The following is a 25,980-nucleotide window of genomic DNA, read 5'->3' as shown; positions in this document are numbered from 1 at the left end:
TCTCTCCCCAGTACTCCTGGAAGCTGGTTCACCCCACAGACAAGTTCTGCAACAAGGATTGCCCTGGCACGGCGGAAGAGTATGAGAGAGCCACACGCTACAACTATACCAGCGAGGAGAAGTTCGCCTTCGTCGAGGTGGGTCCCAACTCCCTGCCTTCCCCCCACCCCCTGCGTTCCCCCCACCCCTGCCCCCACCCTGAGGCTGCTGCTTGGTATCGATCCTGGTGGCTCCAGGAGTGCTTCTGAGCAGGGTGGCAGCCATGGTCCTCCCGTGTGCATACGCTTCCCTGTCCTCCCCCTCCCACCTGAATTCATCTCTTCAAAAGTGACCCTTCAGGGGTGCCTGAGTGTTGCAGTCGCTTGAGCAACCCGCTCTTGGTGTCGGCACAGGTCGTGACCTCTGGGTGGTGGGATGGAGCCCCACGTTGGGCTCCACGCTTAGGGCAGAGTCTGCTTGAGAGTCTCTCTCCCTCCCGCTCTCCTGCTCCTGCTTGTGCTCTCTTTCTCTTTAAAATAAATCAATTCTTTAAAAAAAAAACAAAAACTTCCATTCAAAAATGACTAGAAACTCATTCTGTTCCTAAGAATCCCAGGGAAAGCACTCATTCCACTAGAAAAATGGGCAAAAGGAAACCAACAGCAGAAAACAAGGACAAACCAATGGCTAAAAGAGATAAGAAAAATGCCCAGACTGATGAATGATCAAAGAACTACAGGTGGAAACCAAGACGAGATGAGCTATCACATGTTGGACCCCCAGGATTTAGAGTCTCATTTTCTTATCTTTTCTGTCTTATTGTCCATCGCTTATTTTTGTTCTGCTTTATGGGACGTTTCCTGAAGTTCCACTCTCTATTAGTATTTTCTATTGTGCCTATTATATTTTTAATGTCCAGAAGCTCTGTCTTGTTCTCTGAATGTTCCTTTTAGAAGACCTCATTCTTGTGCCATGTGTGCGAAAACTTCATGAGGATAGTATGGTATTTTTATTTTCTTTATTAGGGTATAATTTATGGTCAATAAATGTATCCACTTAAAGCGTATAATGCCAAGAGTTTTGACTGTTGTAGATGCACCTGTGAAACCACAAAGATTAGAGGCAGACCCTTCTGTGCTTGCTTTGACAGTATGGGTATTAAAATGGGAACAGCACAGAGAAGGCTAACGTGACCCCTCTGCAAGGATGACACACAAATTCACAGAGCATTCCCTTTAAAAAAAAAAAAAAAAAAAAGATGCAGAACATTTCCATCTCCCCTTAAAGACTTTGTGTCACTTACAGTCTATCCTCCCACCCTCCCTGGGCCTGATCACTTTCTTTTATTACCATATTTCTTATCCTTTTGTTTGGTTGGTATTTTTTTGTGTTTGGCTTCTTTTACTCACCACCATAATTTTGAGTTTTATCCTCGTTGTTCTGTGTATCAACAGTTTGTTTCTTTTTCTTGTTGAGTAGTATTCTGTTGTATGGATACATATTGTGATTTGCTTACCCATTCAGCTGTTGATAAACATCAGGTCATTTCCACCTTTGGGCCAGTATGACTGAAGTCACTTTAAGGATTTGAGCCGAAGTCTTTGTGTAGATGTAGGTTTTTCTTTCTCTCAGAATGGTCGTGTGGTTGGTGAATGCTTAACTTTTTAAGGAACTGCCAAATGGTTTTCCAAAACGCATGTGCCATTTTATGTTTCTGCCAACTGTATCTGAGAGCTCTTTTGCTCCACACCCTCCCAGTCCTTGACACGGTTAATTTGATTAACTTTAGTCATTGGAATGGCTGTTTAGTTGAGGCAAGTTGAACTTGCCTTTCCCTGAAGACCGATGCCATTGGGCATCTTTGCATGTGCTTATTGGCCACTCACCTGTCTTCCCTGTGAAATCCTGTCTTCTGAAATCTTTTGCCCATTTTTAAAATCAGGTTTCTGTCTTCTTTGTATTGAATTATGAGAATTCTTTGTTGTAGATACAAGTCTCTAGTCATATATATGTTGTAAATATTTTTTCTAATTGGTGACTTTGTCTTTTCATTTTCTTAGGGGTACCTTTTGAAGAACAGTTGTTTTTAATTTTGATAAAGTCCAACTTATCAGTTATTTTATGGTTCGTGATTTTTGTGTTCTAGCTAGGAAATCTCTGCCTAGCCCAGAGTTGCAAAGATTTTCCCTTAGGTGTAACAGATCTGCACACTCTGCTGTGTCTGGAATTATTCTGAAACATCTCCATTATCTCTTCCTTCCTTTGTCTCATTATTTCCTAGTTATGTCTCTAGCCAGAAACCCAGATGCTTTTGTGATGTAATGTTCCCTTAAGGCTTCTGTCCCATTATCTCTCTGCACTAAAGCTTCTTTCCAGCAAAACCACTATACTTGTTGTTCTAATGAAAATCCTCACCACCTGAACTTTGTTCTCACCCTTTCCTCTGACTCAGTTATATGTTCTATTATTCCTTTAAGGTTTAGAGGAAGAAAACTTCTTAGCATGTAAATTCATTCATTGCCTTATTCATTCCTTTTCAAAAAAATATTCAGATGGCTCACTACAGGCCCAAGTGGTGGGCGTAGGGCATGGAGAGCATCTCTGGGCCATGCTCCTGTGCACTTAGAGCCCAGAGCAGAGCCTGGGAGTCTGGGACATCATCATGAGGACATGCTGTCATGTCATCAGACCTGACCCATCACGTCAGGAGGCTGACGTGGCTTGCGCTATCCCCTCTGAATTCTGAATCACCCTAGATATTAACACTTGTGGCTGATAGGGGCCAAAGGCTCAGGCTTGTTGCTGGGGAAGCTAGACTAGGGATGTGGCTTGCACCCAAGGCCACCCAAGATTGTTATTCCTCCTCCACCCCATTAAACTTACCTACTGGGAAACTGATAAAGCAACAGCAGAAACACATGCCTCTCTTCTTCGGGACAGGGACGGAGGGGTAATTGCTCGAAGAAGAGAGGAACCCAGGAGAGAAGGTACATACCTCCAAGGCGGGCCAGGATACACTCATCCCAAATACGTGTCTCCCCGTGTCTGCAGCCAGGGGAGCGGGTGAAGGGACTAGGGAAGTGGCAAACAGAAGGGCAGAGGCTTCCCCTCACCCGAGACTTCTGTAGAGATTTTATGTCACAGGAGGAAGCTCTCTGGACTCAAGGAGCAAATTGCCAAGTTATTTCAAAGGCAAAGATTGTAAAAATTCTATAGAAAATGTTATGGTCAAACAAAGGTCTATTTGACACAGTCTGTGGGTGCATGGTAGGTAGAGAGGTCTCTGGAAATCAGAGAACTGCAAACTGGCTGCTGTTGGTCAGCCGTCGGCACTAAGATGGGGAGCTGGTACCAGAGTGGACATCAGCCGCATCGTGAAGGTCACGGTTCCATTTAGCTGACATCTCTGCTTGCAGCAGGACTTGCCTGATGCAGGAAGCAGAGCGCTCCTCTCCATTCTGGCACACGTCTCTCACCTCTCTGTGAACTGGCACTTTGAATGGCGCCGGCCTCTTGCTTCTGGGCATCTCATGCAGCACCCTTCCTGCACTGTGGTGGGGGGTGCTGGACGGATAGGTAAGCTGAGGCCCGGTGAGCCTGACCTTGATCTGTGCCCGGCCAGGTGATTGCCATGATCAAAGGCCTCCAGGTCCTCATGGGCAGGATGGAGAGCGTCTTCAACCAGGCCATCAGGAACACCATCTACGCGGCCCTGCAGGACTTTGCCCAGGTGACTCTGCGCGAGCCCCTGAGACAGGCGGTGCGGAAGAAGAAGAACGTCCTTATCAGGTGGGTCTTCAGATGGCCCTTTCCAGGGGTCACATCAAAAATCAGAGGTGCTAGGTCCAGACCACAGGGGAAGTTCCTGGCTGAGTTAGCTTGAGCACCACCTCTGCACACACACAGACCTTTCTAGCAAGTTCCAGCAAGTTCTAGGAGGCCTCCTTAGGAGATCAGACATTTGAAATGAATCAAGCCTCAATCTCTGGGGTTGAAGCCTGTACCCATCACTAGCTGTGTGCACTTAGTCAAGTAACATACTTCCTCTGAACTTCAGTTTTTCTCATTTGTGAAATGTGGAATATAATAGTACTTACTTCATTGGCTGTTGGGATGATAAATTGAGGTAATCATTGTGTTGACCTAAGCACACGGCAGCACGGAGTAAGTATGCAACAAATGTAAGCTATTATTAAAACTTCAAACATACGGAGATGTAATTGGACTAATGAAACTCCCCTGTAATGAGAAGGAAAAATAGCCAGTGGGCATCAGAGTCCCCTGTGGTGCTTATTGAAGAGCAGACTTGTGGACTGTGGCTCAAGCCTGGGAAACCACAACCTCTTGGGGGTGGGGTGGGGGGGCAGGAATGAGCGTACTTCCACAGTGCCCAGGATTTCTAAGATAGGGTATCCTGGGCCATCACAGACTCCAGAAACAGGCTTGCAGGGCCTCCTTCCAATGCTAAATCCAGGTCTGAGTATCGGTTCTTCCTTCTCAGTGTCCTGCAGGCAATTCGAAAAACCATCTGTGACTGGGAGGGGGGCCGAGAGCCCCCCAATGACCCGTGCTTGAGAGGGGAGAAGGATCCCAAGGGGGGATTTGACATCAAGGTGCCCCGGCGTGCTGTGGGGCCCTCCAGCACACAGGTAAGTGGCTCTGAGGCCAGCCAGGTTATGGTAGCTCAGGGGCAGGGGGGGCTTCAGGCAGGAGGGCAGGGTCCCCAGCAGCGCTAGTCTTACTCTGCCATCTTGTTTTAATACAGGAGGGAGGACTACCAGCTTAAGATTCAGGAGACCTGGATTCTAGTCCTAGAAACCCGTGTGACCTCAGGCACGCTGTACAGTCTCTTTGTGCCTCAGTTGTCTAATCTGGCAAATGGGGGTCATACCAGGACTGGCTATCTCCTAGCCCTGTGAAGTATAGTCTTCAAAGCATAGGAGGAGTTTGCAGTAGAATCTGTATGCTTCTATGCTGTCCCTCTTCAGTGAACCCGGGCCCCCTCACCCTGCATTGACATCCTAGCTTGGGAACTCAGGAGCTCAGCCTCTGACGTGCTGTGTGATCTTGGGCAAGCACCATGATCTCTCTGTACTGTGATTATCATCTCCATTTGGTGAAAAATTTGAAGGAGATCATGTTCCCGACCAAACACTATTACTATTATCCCCTCAAATGCACAAGTATCAGAACCCTGACCCCTTAGAGAAAGCCTGATAATCGGAGATATTCAGAGTGGCTAAGCAAAGCTTCTTTACACACACACACACACACACACACACACACACACACACACACACAGTAAAAAAGAATCTGGGCATCTTGGTTGAATCCTTGTCACTTCCCTAAGGATAAGCAATTCCTGGTAGGCTTTTTGAGGTATTAGAAAAAAAGCGTAAGGGTCCGTCAAACGTTCAGGGGTCTTACAGGAGCTCCCCCTTGACGTGACCTTTCAGCTGGCCTCAGCTCTGCAGCTGTGAATCTGAACCATCTGAGATGAGCTGTCTGAGCCCACCCCCCCTTTCTATGTGTGTGTGTGTGTGTGTGTGTGTGTGTGTCTGTGTCTGTGTCTGGGGAGGAGGGATGGGGCAGGACGGCTTCTCAGCACCGTAACTTCCCTTGGCTTCAGAGCCTGTGGGCCAGTGTGCACTAATCTTGCTGGTCTTGGAAATCCCAAGGAAGCTTCTATAAACACTTCTGTGTAATGTCCAGGACCAGAGGCCTTTCCAGCCTAGAATATCCTGGAGGGGCTAAGCTGGGCTTTTGGGTGTGTCTATAAGTCCCAGGACTTGAGTGAGGGAGACACGGACAAGGCAGAAGGGAAACAGGAAAGGAGGATGAGGCGAAGGGCCAAACAGGCAGAGAGGGAGGGAGAGAAGCAGAGGAGTGGAAGGAGTGTCTATACAGGTGGTCTGAGAGGGGAGTGTGACCAGGAGTTAACCCCCCACCACCGCCGAATCCTGTGAGGTGGCACGGGTGCATCGGGTAGACCCCAACAGTTGGAGTTGGAAGAGCCCTTAGATACAAGCGAGTCCCAGTGTCCTCCCTGTTTTACAGATGGGGAAACTGAGGTCCAGAGAGGGGAAGTGACTTGTCTAAGTCACAAGGCAAGTCACAGGTGGAGGTGGGACAAGAACCCAGGTCTCCTGACTCCCACCGCAGGTCTCTGTGAGGGCCTTCCGAGCACAGTAGACAGGGGCACCTAACCCTGCTGGGATGTTGGCTGACGCCCTGTTCAGTAGAAGTAGGTGGGGAGAGGATGGATTTTTCAAATAGAATTCGATACAAATCCATCAATCCCACATGGATTGTACTTGAGGAATCCTTTTCTGGATAACTCCCAAGGCCATCACAAGAACGGTGCTTCTCAGTGCTGAGGGATGATCAGGCCCACCCCTCCGTGGGGCTGGCGAGGGTGGACCGGCCACCGTGCTAGCTCGAGGACCGTCACGGGAAGTGCTGCTGTCGGGGCACTGCGCCCCTCCCCTCTGTGGCTGCACTGCCCAGCCAGGGGCCAGGCGCATGGTGGGGACGATTCTGGAGGAGATCCAGAGACAGCCAGGGCGGATGTGGTGGCAGAGGGAGGTTGGAGCTTCTGAGAGGTGGTCGTCAAGTGGCCCCTAGCACTCGCGGCGGCTTTCCCACCGTATACAATACCTCTTGCTTTTCTCTCTCTCTCTCTCTCTCTTCTCTCTCTCCCTCTTCCCTGTCTCTCCTGCCCTCCCATCCCCTCCTCCTTTCTCCTATCTATGTCTTAGGCCTGCCAGTGGTCCCCGCGGGCTTTGTTTCACCCCACTGGTGGCACACAGGGCCGAAGAGGCTGCCGATCCCTGGTATAACACCGCCTGGCTGGGTTGGTTGGGGTATACTTCTCCAGGAGGCAGCAGGAATGGACTAGCCTGGCTCCTCAAGGCCCCTTCCAGCCCTAAGATTCAAAGGCATATGATGTGGAAAGATCTAGATTAGCACTTGCACCCTTTGCACTTAAGGCCCTCTGTAAGTGGGAGTTGGTTGTCTAGTAGACCTCCTGTGTAAGTACCTGTCTTCACCCGCTTTCCACCCAGGATTTTGGTTGGCTGTGCGACGCAGCTGGCGCCACCAGAGGGCGCCATCCTCAGCAATGGATTCAAAGTGCTAAGGATCAGGAGCTTGAGGTGGTGGGGTGGGGGGCTTGCTCTGATCAAATGGCATTTCGCAGTTCCTCAAAATATTAGAGCTGGAAGGGACTGGTTTGAGAAAGCATCTGGTGCAACCCCTCATGTTAGCAGATAAGAAAACTGAGGCCCAAATTGGGACTTTGTTGCCCAAGATCACACAGCAAGACAGTAGCAGTGCCTGGCCCTAGACCCAAGTCCAGGGCTCTTCTCATGGTGCCACCCAGCCAACCAGTAACGCAGAGACTGACTCCAGAGTGATGTGAACTGGGGTTCTCCTCTGATGCCCATGCCCTTGGCCAAGCAGAACGGGCAAAAACCTGGGCCTTGAATGACTTAGTATCAGGCCCTGGGCAGACCTTCCTTCCTGGGCTGGCCAGTCTCCCTCCTGAGGGTTTACATGTTCCACATTCACTTCTCCAACCCTAAACTGGTGCTTCCTTAAGACAGTGCTTTTTAAGAGCAGACATCTGCAGAAAAAAAAGGAAAACATAAATACAGCACAGAGACCTTTACCCCAGGGTGGAGGGCCAGCCCCGGACCTTCTCGTCTTACTTTCTTTTTCAAGCTGTACATGGTGCGGACCATGCTCGAATCGCTCATCGCAGACAAAAGCGGCTCCAAGAAGACGCTGAGAAGCAGCCTTGATGGGCCCATTGTCCTCGCCATAGAGGACTTCCACAAGCAGTCCTTCTTCTTCACGCACCTGCTCAATATCAGTGGTGAGTCACCGTGTTCAGGCAGTGGGGAGAGGATGAGGGTCCCAGGTCCCAGACTCACTAAGGCTTTGGACCAAAAGTTGCAAAAGAAAACAAACAAACAACAACAACAACAACAAACCCAAAAAACGTGGTCATTGATCCAAGGAGGCACATTTTGCTACCGAGATAAAAAAAAAATGCACCCTTTCTGGTGGGCTTGGAAAGGCCAGACTCAGTCCAGCTCTTCTCACTCTGTTACATTTGTCTGGTCTTAGTCCCCTCTACTAAGGACTTTATTAAAATCAGCAGCACACCTACAGACATGACCAGGCATTCGGTCAGTCTTTTGTTTCTAAGCAGTAGCTTTGAGCTGATTAGTCTTGCTGCTTGTAGCAAAGGAGGCTTCTGGCTACACCCAGCCCTGTGTCCCCGTTTCCTGTGTCCCTGTTAGCAGGACGACTGTGCAGGTGGGACAGGGCAAGGGGGAGGGAGAGCGGCATCCAGGGACGTGGGAGGGATAATGCGTCTGTCGCTACTGAGAACTTCTCCATCAGAACGCAGACCAGGGCCCTCCAAGGCTCCTAAGCGGATAGAAGCCAGAATTACCGCGTACAAGGAGGCCTGACTGTGGGTTTTTAGGATGGCCTTGTAGGGGGATCATGGAGATTGCGGGCGCCTCTACATTTCTAAAACATCACTGCTCTCCTCCTGCCTGGGGCTGCTACCATGAGCTTAACAAATGCTGTTTTCTAAATAGATATTAGACTGACCTTCGGGTACAAGCGAGTGGGACCTACTGATCAAGTCGTACTTATGAGCACCTGCTCTGTAGTAGTATAGGGGTAAGAGCAAAAAAGCAGTAAGAACAAGTTAATAACAATAAGAGCAAAGATCTTCTGGTGCTTCTCATGTATAAGCCACGACTCTCTCCTTTATGCTTTCAGAAGCCCTGCAGCAGTGTTGTGACCTCTCTCAGCTCTGGTTCCGAGAATTCTTCCTGGAGTTAACCATGGGCCGGCGAATCCAGTTCCCAATTGAGATGTCCATGCCCTGGATTCTAACAGACCATATCCTGGAAACCAAAGAACCTTCCATGATGGAGTAAGAGGCAGGCTTGGGTCAGCAAGGAGGTTCCCAGGGTGACAATGGAGAGTAGTTTGCTACAGAGCTCTGTTCTTTCCAGAACTTTCCAGATCAGGCAGTGTGCCCTCCTAGGGAGAACGCTCGTCCCAAGGATCTGGTCACACCAGATTTGACTCAGCCTTGCAGATAGGCTCAGGATTCTACCAGCCCAGCTGCCCTTCCTGGGTTCTGTCAGTCTCAAAGCAGCTGTGCTTGGAAGATAGTCATCTCTGGGGACGAGGAAGCTAATGTCCTTAACTGCCACCTCATTTCTTTCGGTCCCAGACTCATTTTTTCAGGCCTTGGATTTATTAGCATCATAAATGTTCAGTTTCTACAGACAGACTGTAAAGTAAGGCATTCCTGAGGCAGCCTGGAAACATCTGAATGCTGGGAGGCTCTCTCTTCCCGAACCCGAGCTTGTTCCCGTGTTCACCCAACCCTTTGTGTTTCCCAAGCTGCATCAGTTGGCTTGCCTTTGGAGAGATTAGTAAGCTGCCGGCCTCTGCTTTTCTCTCTTCAGGTACGTCCTCTACCCCTTGGACCTGTACAATGACAGCGCCTACTATGCTCTGACCAAGTTTAAAAAGCAGTTCCTGTACGATGAGATTGAAGCTGAGGCAAGTGATATGCTTCTTTTGTTCCTGTAATCTTATTCCGAGAGTCCGGACTTTTAAAATCTGTAGCTATCAGCACAAAGTGGGCTGTCTTAGTCCACTCGAATGCTGCTGTTCCAAATTACCCCAGACCGAGTGGTTTATAAACAGCAGAAATGTGTTTCTCACTGTTGTGGAGGCTGGAAGTCTAGATCAGAGAGCCAGCACTGTTGGGTGAGGGCACCTTTCTGGGTCAGAGACTTCTCATAGTCCTTGCATAGTGGAAGGGAAGCAGGAGCAGGTGGTCTCACTCTCATTCTTCTTTTTTTTTTTTTTTTTAAAGATTTTTATTTATTTATTTGTTTATTTGACAGACAGAGATCACAAGTAGGCAGAGAGGCAGGCAGAGAGAGAGGAAGGGAAGCAGGCTCCCTGCTGAGCAGAGCCCAATGCAGGGCTCAATCCCAGGACCCTGGGATCATGACCTGAGCTGAAGGCAGAGGCTTTAACCCACTGAGCCACCCAGGCACCCTCACTCTCATTCTTTTTTTTTTTTTTTTTCATTCTTTTTTTAAATATTAGAGAGAGAGAAAGAGCGCATGCACACAACTGGAGGGAGGGGCCGAGGGAGAACATCTCGAGCAGACTCCACGCCAAGCGTAGAGCACAGTGTGGGGCTTGTTCTCACCACACCCGATCTCTTGGACACTTAACCGATGGAGCCACCCAGGTGCCCCCGGTCTCTCTCTTATAAAGCACTAATCCCATTCATGAAGGCTCTACCCTCATGACCTAATCACTTCGCAAAGGCTCCACCATCTAATACCCTCACTTTTGGGGATTAGAACCTCAACATATGAATTTGGGGGGAACACAGACATTCACACTGCAGCAGTGCGGGATCAGTGACTGGTTCTGGAGAGTGATCTCTTTTTATGACTTTTTTTTAAAGATTGCGGTACAGTTGACACCAAATGTTACATTAGTCTCAGGTGTACAATGCAGTGATTCTACAACTCTGTATTGTGCTGTGCTCACCACAGATGAGCTCCCGCCTGTCCCCACACAGAGCTATTATAAGATCACTCACTACATGGAGGGTGGTCTTTGCAAATCATGATCATCAAAAAGGACCCAGACCAGGAGGATGGTCTTTCTTTTTTCAAACGTATTAAGAGACAGCAGATGATGGAACTGCATGAGTAAAATTAATTTTCTAATAGGTCTTTTGTGGTTGAATTATTTGGCTACTACTAATAATAATTGCAGCAATATCATGTATCAGTTTTCATACATTTACAACTTGCCAGGCTCAGGGCTAACCATGGTAGAGAGAGACTTTTTCAATAACCTTTACAGCAATTTAAGGAGGTGTGTGCTATTATCTGTTTTACAGGTAATAAGTCTTAGACTTGAAGTGGTCAGTTATTGTTATGCCAAGGTCACACAGCTTAGGGTGTCAATTGTTAGTACTACTAGGACTGAAGAAACCATCCTTCCATCTATAAGCTGTTTATTAGAGAGTCACTCAGTGGCTCTATTTCTCTGACGGTCAGGATAAGCTAGGTTATGCTGCAGTAGCAAGTAATCACAAATTCTTGGTACCTTGAAATCAAAGTCTTATTTCTCCATTATGGGCTGGTTGGGGACTCTGGTCCACACAGTCTTCAAGTTGGGACTCTCGTGGAACATTCACTAATTGCCGTGGCAGGGGGAGGTGTTCGTGGTACTTCAAGCTTCCACCTGTAAATGACACGTGTCATTGGTCAAAGCGAGTCTCATGACCGTACCTCCTTTTCAGAGAGGAGCAAGGAAGTACAAACCTGCCACATGCACGGACCAGAAGCACAAGACCAATGGTAGTGATGGCTACCGAATTTTCTCTGTTTTGCCTTCTGGGAACTGGGATGGTTGTCTCAGTTCGGCTTAACTGCACGGGACTATATAAACACAGACTGAGGCCCATTAGGTGAAAATGTCATAGAAATATGACATTCTTTCTTTCTTTTTTTTTTTTAAATGAAGATTATTTATTTATTTGACAGACAGAGATCAGAAGTAGGCAGAGAGGCAGGCAGAGAGGGGGGGAAGCAGGCTCCTCACTGAGCAGAGAGCCCGATGTGGGGCTCGATCCCAGGACCCTGAGATCGTGACCTGAGCTGAAGGCAGAGTCTTAACCCACTGAGCCACCCAGGCACCCAACATTCTTATTTATAAAGGAAAGACATGAACGTTTCGCCACCAACTTAGTCTGACAGTTTATGTATCTCAAAGGAGATCTAGTAGAGAAGCTGCTTGCTTTCTCTAGCCTCCGATTTCTATGGGAGTTGAAGATCTTCATGGGCCCTGATATAGATCTCTTCGCCCAAGCACAGACTTGGGAAGAGAGATTCCAGACTAGTGAACGGGTTGCATCTCAGCTCTGACAACTCCATGTTCTGACACGATCTTATATACTTGTGTTCTCCAGCAGGTGAAAAACAAAACAGATCTAGAGTGTCATGTGGCCAAGTGAGATTTTTAAAATAAATGGAAAGAAAGCACACAACCAGGCCGTGGGTAATATTTCGAGGGCATGCGGCCAAAGTACACATTGAGACCCCCAACTTGTGGCCTGCCTCCTTTCTCTTTCTATCCCCCAACTCTGTTCTGCACGACAAAGGGCCTCGTGTGCATGTGTGTGGATAGTCAACCTGTGGCTGCCACCACTGCCCACAAACCGCGGCCCCTGAGCTAATTCCCGACACCTGCTGTGGGGTCCACCCTCACGGATGATCCCACGGAGAATAGCACACAGGCCTGGAAGGGGCTTGGGCTTCTGGGGCAAGGACACTCAAGGCTTAGGGTATGAATGGGCACCCCCACCTTGACTCTGTGGGCTCTTCAACTGGAGGATGGCCCAGTGGGGACCCTTGAAGCACAAAGTCCAGAGCAGAGGCCTTGGTTCCCTGCAGACGAGGGCAGAGCTGCACACAGCTCTGGGTTGCATGTTCAGAATAACATCTGGGGTATAAAATCAGAGATACGGGAGCTCCTCAGATCAAGAATTAACCTTCCGGAGCTGAGAATTTGGAAGACCAGTCACCTAAATAGGCTTCATTGGGCAGTCCCATGGTGCCCCGCCACACGCAGCCCTGGCTCATCGAAGCCCCACCCTTGGCTGCTTCTTGCCCTCTGTGGACGGTTTGGTTTTGATCCTGTGTCCGACATGAACGTCTCACCCAAGCCTCACGGTCTGCCACCGATGTGACGAGTTGGTGAAATGGCACAAGAATCCCATATTCATTAAGAACCAAAGGTTTTTAATGAAACTTTAAGTTTGGAAAAAAGAGATTTTTCAGTTTCCAAGGACCATCTGATTCTTCCTTGGTCAAGCAAGGGCAAATGGAGTGAAAGGGAAAGGCGAGGAAGTCCACAGGAGAGAGGATGCGTGCAACGATGTGAGCGATTACAGGGTATGAGGAGCTATCTTGCCTTCCCCGGGGAGGGCTGTTCCCCAACAGCTCTTTGAACTTTGCCTTCTCTGCCTAAGGGCCTTAAAAGTGAGGGACCAAACCTCTTAACTTACTTAACTCCAGAATCTTTTTTTTTTTTGCTATTCAAAGTGTCTTGCCTCACAGCACACAATACCACCCAGCTATCCCCTTGCGTCTCACGTATAATGTAAGTTGGACACACACAGCTGACGTTCCTGCTTCCCTGTCCCCAGGTGAACCTGTGCTTTGATCAGTTTGTCTACAAGCTGGCGGACCAGATCTTCGCCTACTACAAAGCCATGGCTGGCAGGTACGAGGGTCCCGGGTCTGTGAGCAACAAACGTTCTCAGCCGGCCACCCGTGAGACATGGTTTCCTGTCTTAAATCCTCTCTTCTTCTTTAGCCTTTGAGCAATCCTGTGGGCCTGGACTGGGTGCTAAAATATAGGCGAAAGGAAAATAGGCAGGTTTGGTGCTGCCCCTCATGGAGCTTACAGTCTAGGAGGGATATCAGACATTAATACAAACCAATGAGAGCACAAGGAAAGTGAGGTTGCGTGCTTCCCACGAAGGAAACATTCATGGCAATCCACAAATCTATGACAGTTAAACCAGAACTAGTCTTTGGGGTGAGGAACTGGAAAGGCTGTCCTGAGAAAGTAACACTTGAGTTCTTATCTGAAGTTATAGGCATTAAATAAAACTAAGGATGGGACAGGAAGTTGCAGGCAGAGGAACTGCTTGTGCAAAGTCCCTGTGGCAGAAATATTGTACTGACAGCATGCCCACTCCATAGGGCAGTTGAGACCATTACTGTGAGTTAGTTCCTGTAAATGTCTTGTCCACAGGCCACAAGAGGAGGCAAGCTGCACAATAAAGCTGTAGAGATAGGCCAGGCCTCTCGTGCTGAGGCTTGTAGGCATTTCTCTAGGAGGAATGGAATCTCCCAGGATGATTTCAAAAGAATGACAGGGACCAAACTCAATTTTTATTTTTAAAAATTTGCCCTTGAAAAAAACAAAAATGTGGAGAATGGATTGGTGGTGAGCAAGAATGGGTATATAAAGGCCAGATAGGAGACTGGTAAAGAAGGGGTAAGATGCTTTTCATGGGTTGGGAGGCTCGTTGGTAGTGCCAGTATGTGTGGATTGAGTGAATTCCTGGGTTTCAAGAACCCATAACTGTACCGGTCAAGAAGAACCTCAAAATAGGTATCTCCCTTCTTACTGGAAATCCAATGTACAAACCAGCTGCGTCGAGAGTAGTTCTCAACTGTCAAAAATTATTTTTCTTTCTACATGGGGCATTTGCTTCCTTTTGCTTTGACAGCTAGAGTTGGTCTGACATACTTCAGATAGGAGTTGATGTCAGAATACACCAGTTTCTGTTAACACAGACGTGCATTGAGTGAAGTGAACGGATCTTGACGATGGAAAGTACACAAAGCATGTACTTCCAGGGAAGACACAGGTTACACAGCCTCCTGAGAAGTAGTCACTTAGCACGTATCTGGGTTGAATGGGATGCAGTTACAACAGGGAGCTGGACTTCCAGTGTCTCTAAGATGATTCTCCTTTCAAATATGCTGTATACACAAACTCAGACTTGCCAAACCCTGGGTCTTTGCATACTGAGTTTACAGAATATTCTAATCTGAAAAATGCCCCTGAATCTGTACTATTCCCTGTAAGATCAATGGTTTCCAAAATTATGGGGGGCTGGGCGAGATTGAGAGAGGTGAGGAGAGTCCCAGAAAGCACGGCAGGGAAAGAATGATCCAGGTCAGTGCTGCCCATTAGAAATACAGTGGAACCACAAATGTGAGCCACAAGTGTCATTTTACATTTTTTAGTAGCTGTATTTTTAAAAGGAAAGAATAATAGGTGAAATTAATTTGAGTAATATATTTTATATAATCCAGTATATCTAAAATACAGGTTCAACATGAAATCAATATACAAATTATTAAAGAGCTAGTTTTCTTATTTTTTCCTAAGTCTTCAAAATCTAGTGTGTGCTTTATACTGCTAGCACATCTCCACCTGGACCCATCACATCGCAGGTGCCCGGTAAGCTCCCGTAGCTGGTGGCTGCTGTCTGTGCCTGATGGTGTAGACTCAGATGATGTCACTCTCCTACCTAAAGCCCTTCAATGGCTGCCAGTGACATCTAGAAAAATCTAACTTCTTTACTGTGGTTGACGTCCCATGTGATCCGGCCCCCAGGTTAACTTCATTTTTTTTTAAAGATTTTATTTATTTATTTGAGAGAGTGAGGGAGTGAAAAAGAGCACAAGCCAGGGAAGGGGCAGAGGGAGAGGAGGAGCAGACTCCCCACTGAGCAGGGAGCCCAATAAAGGGCTTGATCCCAGGACCCCAGGATCATGGCCTGAGCTGAAGGCAGATGCTTAATGATCAGAGCCACCTAGATGCCCCCCCAGGTTAATTTTATCAATTCATATTTGCATCATGGTCTCCAGCATGCCTGGTCCTTTATGCATGCTGACCAGCTTTTCTTTTCTCTGCCAGAAGCACTCTGCCCCCCAGATCTTAATATTTTTAGCATTCAGGAGTCCGTCCAGCCAGACTGCTTTAGAGAGACTTTCCCTGACCTCCAAATACCGAATGATCCTGTTTTATTAGTTTCAGGGCACTATTACTCTGCAGTCTGTATCTTGGTATGAAAAGTGATAATAGTACGTCTACAGAAAATTGTCATGAGATTAAAAATGACTGTGTACACACTGGTGTGCACCTGATAAGTCCTAAATGCCGTGCAGTTATTTCCTCTTCCCTGAAATTATTTTATTCCTCTTTTATCCAGTTACCAGTTTCTCTTCACTAGACATAAGCTCCGTGAGGACAGGAACTTTGTGTCCCTGGTACCAGAATGTTCCCTGGGATATGACAAGCATGCACTCGATTGCTTTTTTGGTAAATGAATAAAAGAGGGAAGTGGTTCCACTTCTGTGTTGCTTATCTTCAACTTAGAAATTGCGCTTCATGTTGAGCTTTTGTGGCTAAAAAGAAATCTGCATTTTGCTCTAAAGCAAAAAACAGTTGTAATTAAAATACATAAGCTAGTGCTTCCTAGAGTAGACCCTCTGATCGGAAATAGATGTGGCTGGGTGTCTGAAAACCATCCACGGTCATGTTTACTGGCCTTACGTAACTTTTCTCCCTTGCAGTGTCCTGTTGGATAAACGTTTTAGGGCCGAATGTAAGAATTATGGAGTCATCATTCCGTACCCACCGTCCAACCGCTACGAAACACTGCTAAAACAGAGACACGTGCAGGTACGGTGAAGGAAGCCAGAGGGCAAGTGGGACAGGCTAGAGAGTAGCCATGAAGTTAGTGGGGAGATTGGAGATCAGGACTGCATACTCTCCACCCTGCATGCCGCCTGTGTGGACTTCTGAGCATGGGTGTGGCACAGCCTCAGTCTTACAAGCGATGAAGAGGCGTTGACAACCTGTGGTTTAAGTTCTAGGCTTCTCAGTTCTGCAGCTCACCTCTGGGGAGTCGTGGCCACCAAAGCCTTTGTCTTCTTGTCATAAGCCATGGCTCACTTCTTTCCATGGGAGCTGCCGCTCAAAAACGGGTAAATCTCTTCCTGAGCAGGGCCCGCACGCTGGTCCAAGCGAAGGCAGGCTGCTTCAGGCTTTGAACTGAAGCTTGTCCACCAAACCCACGCTAGAAATCATTTTGTTTTTGTGGAGTTGCTTTCTGTTCACATTTGACCCCAGATGTAGAGGCAATAAATGCTGCCAGGAGCTCAGACATATATCCCTGCTTAAAAATGTTCACGTGAGGCAGGCAGGCAAAATACAAGATGTTCCCGCTGTCATCCACGTGGAGCTGGTAGGGCCTTGATGCCGTGACCACCGCGCTCAGGATGTGGGCCACGGTGTTTGTGGGGCAGACCCAGGTGAAGGGCCACAGCTGAGAAGTGCCCCAGGTACAGAGGAAGGGGTTACCCTGGAAACCCTGGGCATTTTCATTGCCGTAAGAAATCAAAGGGAAGTGGAGAATAATGAGAGAGAAAAGCACATCTTCACCTCTGTCAGCAGCAGGAGCTCAGTGCTTTCCCTCTGGCCTCTCAGGAAATTACAGCCATCAGTTACTGATTGCCAGAATTAGCCACAGAACACTAAGTACTGAGGGCTTCAGGTGTGCACAAGGTGCCTGCTGGGGGTCTTAGTCAGTTGGTAGAAAATCTCCCAAAAGGGAAATGGAAAAAAAAAAAGTAAAACAGTTAAGAATAAACCTTGGGCACCTAGCAAAGCGCAGTGCACACAGCGGGTACCGAGTAGATGTTTACTGCTATTTGCACAGCATCTGTGATGATGCCTACATGTGTGTGCCCTGGTGGGAATTAGCATAAGTTCCGTTTTCCATCCAGCCCTGCATTCTCATGCTTACTCATCCCCATAAAGGCCAGCAATAGGCCCTTGCTGAGGGAGCTGCTACTCTACGGTGATTGGGGAGGGGTACAGGACCGTTGTGGGAAGGACCTCATGGCTAAATTTAGGATGTCAACATTGCATGGGGTGCCGGAGCTTGTCCTGAGCCTTTTCCAACAGTCTGGAGGCACCCTATTTTTCCTCAACTTCTTATATTTCAAACTTACAGGAGTTGAAGGAAAAACACAATGAACATATATATATACACTCTACAGGCAGATTTGTGATCATTAATATTTTACCCAATTGGTTTACTTTCTCTTATGTACATATTTTTTTCTTTCTCGTGAATACAGTACAAAAAATAAAATAGTTAGGAATAATCCTTGGACACCTAGCCAAGAGCAGTATATGAATATGCATGTGTGTGTGTGTCTAAAATATAGGTAAATAGTATATAAATATATAAGCAGTATATAATATATATTATAAATATGACATATAATGAAATAGCATATAAATAGTAAATAAATATATAAGTAGTAAATATATGTAGTATATAAAGATATAATATATATAAGTAATTTAAAAGAATACATATATATGTAACATTAAATTATGTTTATGTCTTAAATATATGTACTCTATTTCTTAGCCATTTGAGAGTAAGTTGCAGATGACACTTTACCCATGAATACCTCAGCATGTATCTCCTAAGAAGGAGGGCATTATCTCATAACCAAGATAGAATGATCATACCCAGGAAATTTAACAATACTGTTTTCCGCATAGAGTCCCCATTTGTCCTAGTAATGTTCTTTATGCTTTTAATCCAGTTTCTTATGTTGCATTGCATTTAGTTGTCATGTGCCTGTGAGAACCTTAAGTAACTTCTCTCTCCGTCACTTCCATGCAGCTATTGGGTAGATCAATTGACTTGAACAGACTCATTACCCAGCGCATCTCTGCCGCCATGTATAAATCCTTGGACCAGGCCATCAGCCGCTTCGAGAGTGAGGACCTGACTTCCATCGTGGTAAGAGACCGGGGGCCCGTGGGAGTTCTGCTCTGGGATTCCTTAGACTTGAAGACTAGTTGGAGGTGTTGCTAGCCTAATGCTGAGCTAGTTAAAGAGAAGCAGTGAGTCTCTTTCCCAGCTGAATGGAACGGGGGCGGGGAGGCGGGGGTGGTGAGGGGGGAGACTTAAAAAGAATGAACGTGATCTTACCCTCCTGATTGCCTTGAGATCTCTGGCATGGCTAGCCCTGGGGCACAGTTGTTGTCCTTTGGATTTCTACAGAGCTGAACCTGTGCAGGGACGGTCCTGAGAAGCTAGGGAAGGTTGCACACAGGGTGGGCATCGTGGGTGTGCAGTATAGGGTCAGAAGGGCTCTCTACTGGGCTTACTGCTCTGCCATTGCCGTCTTGAAGTCCTTAATTTTTTAACAAGGGTCCCCACGTTTCCAGTTTGCACTGGGATCTGGAAACCTTGTCATTGATCCTGATGCACAAACAAGGAGCAGGCTCCCTTCATTGAGCCACTCTCTGCTCATTCTTCCTCTCCAAGAATTAGAATAAACTTGATCAGCCAGTCCGCATCAACAGAAGATTTTAATGCTTTCAAAAGCAGTTGAGTAGGAGGAATGAGAGAAACAGAAAATCACCATGAGAATGCTACAGTGACAGTTGTGGGCAAAATCCAGCAATGGATGCTAAAATTAGTAGGTGGGACTTTGAAAAGCACATTTTATGGTTCCTCTTGTTACGAGGTCCTTAGAGTCATCATATGCATAGAGACAGAAAGTGGGATGGTGATTACCGAGGACAAGGGTATTAGTGTAAGGAGTTTTGGTTGATGGAAATTAAGTTCTAGAGCTCAATGGTGGTATGGTGGCACAGTCATGTGAGTGAACTGAATGCCGCAGAACTATACACTCAAAAATGGTGTCAGTGGTAAGTTTTCTGTTACATATATTGTAGATATAAAGATATAAATATTTTTAAAAAATAAAAAATATAAAATAAAAATGGAATTTATATAAAACTAAAAAATAAAAATATAAATGTAAAACTGACCACAATTTTAAAAATTACTCAATTTAAAAATAAACAAACAAACAAAAACAAGAAGAAGCAGGATTCTTGCAGTCTCAAACTATCTCCTTCAAGATATTTATGAACTCCAAAAGGAAGATTAGTAATTTTACCGTGGAAACACCATCTTAACCAAGCATCAAAAGTCAACAACACTGGCAATAATCTACATTCATGTAACCCCTGCTGTGTATTCTTCTGTGGTATTCTTGCTGAAAGGCATCTTCTCAACCTAATCATGAGAAAATAACAGGTAAACCCCAATTAAATGGCATTTAAAAAATGAACAGCACTCTTCAAAAGCATCCAGATCATAAAAAGATGAAGACTGAAAAATGTCAGTGATTGAAAAAAGTCTAAGAAGACATGACAACCAGAAGCAGTGTGGGATTCCAAATTGAATCATAGAAAAAGGGACCCTCGTGGAGAATCTGGTGAAATCTGAGTAAGTTGTGTCATTTAGTTAATAGAATGGGACCAATGTCAATTTCCGACTTTAAATAATTATGCCAAGGTTATGTAAGCTGTTAACATTGGGGAAATTGGGTCAAGAATATGCAGGAACTCTGCTTTTTCATTCACAGAAAAGTGAGTCTAAAATTATTTCAAAATTTAGAAAGTTTTGTTTTTTAAATGGGCAAAGTGGTTTTAAAAAATAAAAAAGTGACTAGGGACTAGGGCTCTAGAGTCAAAAAGACCTGGGGTCCCAGTCCTGGACCTGCCACTTACTAGCTGGCAATTTTGGCCCGTTACTTAACCTCTACAGGCTCATTTCCCCATCTACATGATAACGAAATATTAAAATTCATCATATAGTTTTTATATGTAGTTTTTTATATATATAGTTTTTATATATAGTTTTTTTTTTAAGATTTTATTTATTTGCCATAGAGAGAGAGAGAGTACACACAAATAGGCAGAGACGCAGGCAGAGGCAGTGAGAGAAGCAGGCTCCCTGCCGAGCAAGGAACCCGATGTGGGACTCGATCCCAGGACCCTGGGATCATGACCTGAGCCGAAGGCAGCAGCTTAACCAACTGAGCCACCCAGGCATCCCATATATAGTTTTTTTAATAAGTTTTTTTTTATAGTTTTTTTAATAAGGACCCTTATAAGGATAAAGATAAGGGTTTTTTTATTTTTTATTTTATTTTTTTTTGTATTTTTTATTTTCTCTTTTCGTTGCATTTAATAAATAACAGCTTCTGAAAAAAAAGTGAGAAAAAGAAAAGGGGGAAAAAGATAGGAGCATAGAAAGTTGGGGCTACAATGAGACATTCTCAGGGTGAATTTTCAGCAGCATTTCCTACGAGGACTTGCCCCCATCTACCCACCTAAGTCCTGGGTCAGTTACTTTAGGAAACTTCCATACAACGCATGTTCTTCTGGGAGATTTATTTTAAGAAGTATATTTTTCTTGAAAGGAAGGAAGAAATGGGTTTTTCTTTGTTGATGCCAGAACGTCAGCAGTGATCATCTCCAAGGGATGGGATTTTTTGTTTTCATCTTTGTTGTTTATCTGTATCTTCTAGCTGTCCAGTAATGAATGGGCATATCTCATGAAAAAACTGGTTTGGGGTGTGTGTGGGTGTTCACGGCCTCTTCCCATCCCTTGAAAGGCACTGAATGTTCTTTTAGCTAAGAACAAAATCAAAACAAGCAGTGAAAGCCGTTGTTTATCAGGTGAGGGCATCAGCGCCCGGGGAGCAGCCACTCCCTGGGAAGACCAGGAAGAGGAGACCCCAGGGAGATGCTCTCTCCTGTGGGTTCGGGAGGCCCCTATTGGCCTTGGCTGAGAAGCTTCTGCCTCTTCTGAGAAACGGCCTGCGGAATCTGCTCCCTCAGCCCTTCCCTCCACCTTGGAAACTCCGTTCTGAGTTGGGAAGGCAGCTTGATGAGGCCAAGCTGGGCGGGTGACAGAGATTTCTTCAGTCACCGGTCCTCATCCCACGCAGTCGAGCAAATAGATTCCCGGAGAGATACGACGCTGAATCTGAGGGCTGGCAGCTTGCAGGCTGTGTTTTGTTTCGGCTGCAGAGCACATGTGAAATTTTGAGCCAACATTTAACATTTGGAAGAATCTGAATAAAAGTGCAGAAGCTTTGGCAACCTCACACCAGCCTTTCCAGATGGCAGCGATCATCTAGAAATGACTAGACGATCTCGTCAGCCGGGCTATGCTCTCTTCAGCTTGCGGCCAGCCCCGCGGGCGCGCCTCATTCCTGTGTAGGACCTTCCATGCCCTGCTGTACCTGACTTCGAGACCCCTGTTCTTCTCGCCTGCCTAGGGCCGCAGAGCTGGTCAGCGGTCCGGTGTGGCTGACACAGCTTTTCTGGTTCCTGTCCAAGAGCTCTCTCCAGCCTTCACAGAAGTTGCCCCAGTAGGTGTTTTATGTCCCCAGTTCTGCTTCTCTGTGTTGCCCCCAGTAAACCAGCTCTACTGCAGAAAACTGAGACCCTCTCAGAAGGCGGCTGAACCACTCATGAGGCCTTTTCAACCTTCTGCGCCAAGCTTGATGCCCTGAGCTCCACATCCCAGAGGCAAGTGCCCTCTTATGATTTAAAGGCCAGAAGAACACGGGTGAGGCCAACACAAGGCTTGGATGACCTACCAGAAACCTCGATAGGATCACTTATCAGAAACTGTTGTGTGGTGGGAGAAGTGGACCCGGGTTTCAAGCAGCCCCACATCAGCAGTGTTGAGAATTCCGTCCTACGGTCTCCCGTGTACATGCTGACAGGCATTTGTGAGACTTAAAATCACAGAACATTAGAGCAGAAACTGTTCCCTGGTTCTTCATTGGCAGTTATCTTCCTGGTAACACGGCCCCTCAGTGTGCACGGGACTCTGTAAAGTCACTGACGTTTACTCCATTTATTTTATATATTTCATTTTTTTACCCATCCAAAGCAAATGGGCACAAAGGGTCTGGCTGGGTAGGGCCCAAGAGACCGAAGCTGAGAGGTGATTCTGTGTCTCTGCCCTTCATCGACTTCACGGTGCACAAGGACTGGGAGCTTGCTCTTCTAGCTGCCATTCCAGAATTTTGAAATCTAGATTTTGACCTTCTTTTCAAAGACCGTGAGCACTGGCCTCACTGAGCCCATTCTGAGGAGGCAACAGCTCTGTGGAGTTAAGTAGCAGCTGCACACTTGTCTGGCCAGACATTTTGCCACAGACAGCAGCCCAGACCCTAGGAATCCCACCTGCCCCTGCCCGTCTCCCTTCTCTGAACTGGCTGGTTTCCACAGCTGTCGAAGTTTGCCAGCTTCTGTCCACTTCTACACCCCCCGTTTAGAGCCATAGCATCTGACTTTCAGAAGGACAAAGCTCCAAGGTTGGAAGCGTGTCTTGGGGCCTCCACCTGGCCACACTCGGGACCCCAGCCAGCATGGGGGTGCCTTGGGGCCGATGAGAACAAAACTGATTCCCTGGTGTGGGGCTGTGTCCTATAACCGACTGTAGGCACCTGAGCTCCTTATCCCAGCAACTGAAGCTGGCCCTGTGGCTGTCCCACCTCCTGGCCGCCCTCTGGTCCACTGCCCTTGCCAGTGTTCATGGAGTTTTTTTTTTTTTTTTTATTGTCAGACCATCTTTACTGTAATCATCATTACTTTTCCAAGGGCTTTCTTAGCAAATGGCTTCTTTATTCCAGGCAGCTCTGTCCTAGGGGCCCAGACACATGTGATCTGAAGGCAGAACACCCGGGATCACACACTAAACCATGGTCTGTGTTCTTTGTGTGACTTTGGGCAACTTACTTCACCCTCTGGGCCTCGTGTCCCCTCTATGAAACAGGAGCTGTGGTACCCGTCTCAAAAGAGGGCTTGACCACAACAATGTGGGGGTGTCCTAGAGCCTCACAAAGAGGGACGGCTTCTCTCTCTGCACAAGACTGTGCTTTGATTCTTTTTCATAGCAGCATGACAGGGGACTAAAGCCAGCCCAGAGGGTTTCACCCTCCTTATACTTGGCCAATGAATGCGGTGACCTGTTGTGTCTGCATATTGTCTGCTTTGCTCCCATTCTCTGCCTGAAGGCAGGGTTCCAAGCAGTCAGCCCACAGCTCGCGTGAGACCTCGGCCCACAGCTTTCAGCTGTACCTTTGCCAGCTCATAACCCACCCTGTGACCGGCAGACCCAGGAGGAATCCAAAGGAGGGGGCATTTTGCCCCCAGCTAGTTTTAAGAGTCCTGTAGTGTACAGTGTTTAAGGATATGGACTTCGGAGCCCAGCTTCCTGGATTTGGAGTCAAGTTTTTCAACTTCTCCAAGCCTCAGTTTCTCTAATGCATTAAGTAAGGGTTTTTTTTTAAGCATTAAATGAGTTAAGACACATTAAGTGCCAAGGATACTGTTCGGTGTATATAAAATTGGACCACACAAAACTACTCCTATTCGACGGTATTTAACCTAAAAAAACAGTAATTTCATGTGGTCTAACCAAGTAGTAAGAACGTAAGAGGTGGCAACTCTTCCAGTGGCTTTCTGCACAGCAGACATACAGCCCCTGGTGAATGCCAGGCCCACCTTCTTTTTGTTTCCTTGCAACGCTGAGAAGCAAGCTTTTTCCTCACCAGTGTGGAGACTGGAAGGCAAGTGGGCATGTCTCTACCCAAGGGGGTACAGACGGGAATCGTGCGTGGTCTGTGGCTCCCTTCCCAGGCCAGGCGGGCAGCTTTCCTGCGCACAGTCTGGGGATCCCTCCTCCGAAGAGGGGCACATGGTCGCATGTGGTCTCCCCGTCAGCCGTGGGGAGCTTGCCTGAGGGGCTCTCCCCTGTGGGAGAGGAAGCCGTGAGATGAAGCGGGCCGCGTGGGGAACATGTAGGGTGTGTGTGTACATCCTCAGCAGCCGTGGGCTCTCTCCCGTAGGAGCTGGAGTGGCTGCTGGAGATCAACCGGCTCACGCACCGGCTGCTCTGTAAGCACATGACCCTGGACAGCTTCGACGCCATGTTCCGGGAGGCCAACCACAACGTGTCTGCCCCCTACGGCCGCATCACCCTCCACGTCTTCTGGGAGCTGAACTTCGACTTCCTCCCCAACTATTGCTACAACGGGTCCACCAACCGGTAAGGGAGTCCCTGTGCACAGGGGGCCGGGGTGGGCTGGGGGGCGTGGAAGCAGTCCCTTCCTAGAACAGGCGTCTCGGGGAGTCCCTGTGTCCGCACAGTCTCTGTGCTGGGGGTGGGGAGGCCACAGGGAACAAGCCTGCCTCCGAGGGCCTTCAGGCAAGGAGGATGCAGGGAAAAAATGGGAAGAGTGAATCAAGAAATGGAGGAAAGCCCCAGTCATGAGAGAGAAAACACCGCCACCTGATCTGGCCTGGGAAGTGATGGGAACCCCAAGAGAAGCTTCCTCCTCTGACGAGTAATGCTTGAGTAGAGATGTGAAGCATAAGTAGGAGTAAATAAGGTGAAAAGACAGGAGAAGACTATTCCAGGCAAAGTCTCCAAGGAGCCAAGAGTGTGTGGTGGGAGTGGCGCCAGGGGGATGAGGCGGTGCCGCGGAAGTTAGCGCAGGACCCGGGAGGAAGCAGGAGCCGGGCCGTGCCTTACTCCACAACCCAGCCTAGGAGCAGGGATGGCGCTTTCTGAGCCGATGGTGCTTCGATGACGATATCCACATACGTGAATACGCTCGTGCAAAGTAGGCACACACAGCCCTGCGTCAGGCACCGAGGGGAGGACATGACCTAATCCCTTATCCTCACAGAGGTTCAAATCCTACCTGAAGCGGAGAGACGTGTTCACCCGCAGAACAAGTCCACGAGGCCCCACAAACATGTGTGTGTTTATAGGTCCTCTCGGTACCCTCAGGGCCTGGTTCACGGCCAGGATTCAATAAGTCTGTGCTGAGTGAAGAGGAGGTGCTGGGAGGGAACCCACAGATGAGCCTGAGCCCACACACTTAGCAAGCCAGACCTGTGGTTCTGTAACGATTTGGGACTTTGAATCCTCTCAAGCAGAGGTCTGCAAGCGATCGCCCACAAGCCACATCTTGCTGCCAACTGTTTCTGTACAACCTAGGAGCAAAGAATGTTATTGACATTTTTGAACAGTTGGGGAAAAGAATCCAAAGAATTATAGTTTGATGACAAGTGAAAAATCATTTGAAATTCATAAAGTTTGACTGGAACCCCGCCATGCTCATTCATCTATAGTTGTTTCTGGGTGCTTCACGCTACGAGCCACACTTGAGTAATGGTGACAGAGACCATCTGGCTTGCAAAGCTGAGAACACTTCCTATCTGGGCCTTTCCAGAAAGAGTTTGTGGAACCCTGCCCTGAGGAAGCCAACCCGGGGGTGGGGGGGAGGGATCAGAGCCCCAGAGAAGGCCATTTCCAGGCCCAGCCAGTTGTCCCTTTCTTGCCCGCTGTCCCTATGAGCAGCCATAGCCCAGAGGCTAGCCTGGGAGTCTGGACCACGATTTTCCCACCTATGCGAAGGAGAC

General features: G+C 47.5%; 1 protein-coding gene across 2 annotated transcripts in view; it reads left to right on the top strand.

Moving 5' to 3' along the window:
- CYFIP2 (cytoplasmic FMR1 interacting protein 2) overlaps positions 1-25,980 on the top strand; it is a 104,905-nt gene that overhangs the window by 24,462 nt on the left and 54,463 nt on the right. The window contains exons 12-22 of one of the 2 annotated variants that reach the window (XM_080804179.1): positions 12-137; positions 3,602-3,768; positions 4,481-4,628; positions 6,738-6,812; positions 7,702-7,855; positions 8,779-8,935; positions 9,480-9,576; positions 13,262-13,338; positions 16,215-16,323; positions 18,347-18,466; positions 24,399-24,598. In XM_080804179.1, coding sequence (XP_080660305.1) covers positions 12-137; positions 3,602-3,768; positions 4,481-4,628; positions 6,738-6,812; positions 7,702-7,855; positions 8,779-8,935; positions 9,480-9,576; positions 13,262-13,338; positions 16,215-16,323; positions 18,347-18,466; positions 24,399-24,598 — 1,430 coding nt within the window. The remainder of the gene's footprint in view (positions 1-11; positions 138-3,601; positions 3,769-4,480; positions 4,629-6,737; positions 6,813-7,701; positions 7,856-8,778; positions 8,936-9,479; positions 9,577-13,261; positions 13,339-16,214; positions 16,324-18,346; positions 18,467-24,398; positions 24,599-25,980) is intronic. The other variant, XM_080804178.1, reaches the window with a different exon arrangement.

Source organism: Martes martes, assembly GCF_963455335.1.
Source record: "Martes martes genome assembly, chromosome: 5".
NCBI classification, from domain to species: domain Eukaryota; kingdom Metazoa; phylum Chordata; class Mammalia; order Carnivora; family Mustelidae; genus Martes; species Martes martes.
This window is presented reverse-complemented; position numbering and strand designations above follow the sequence as displayed.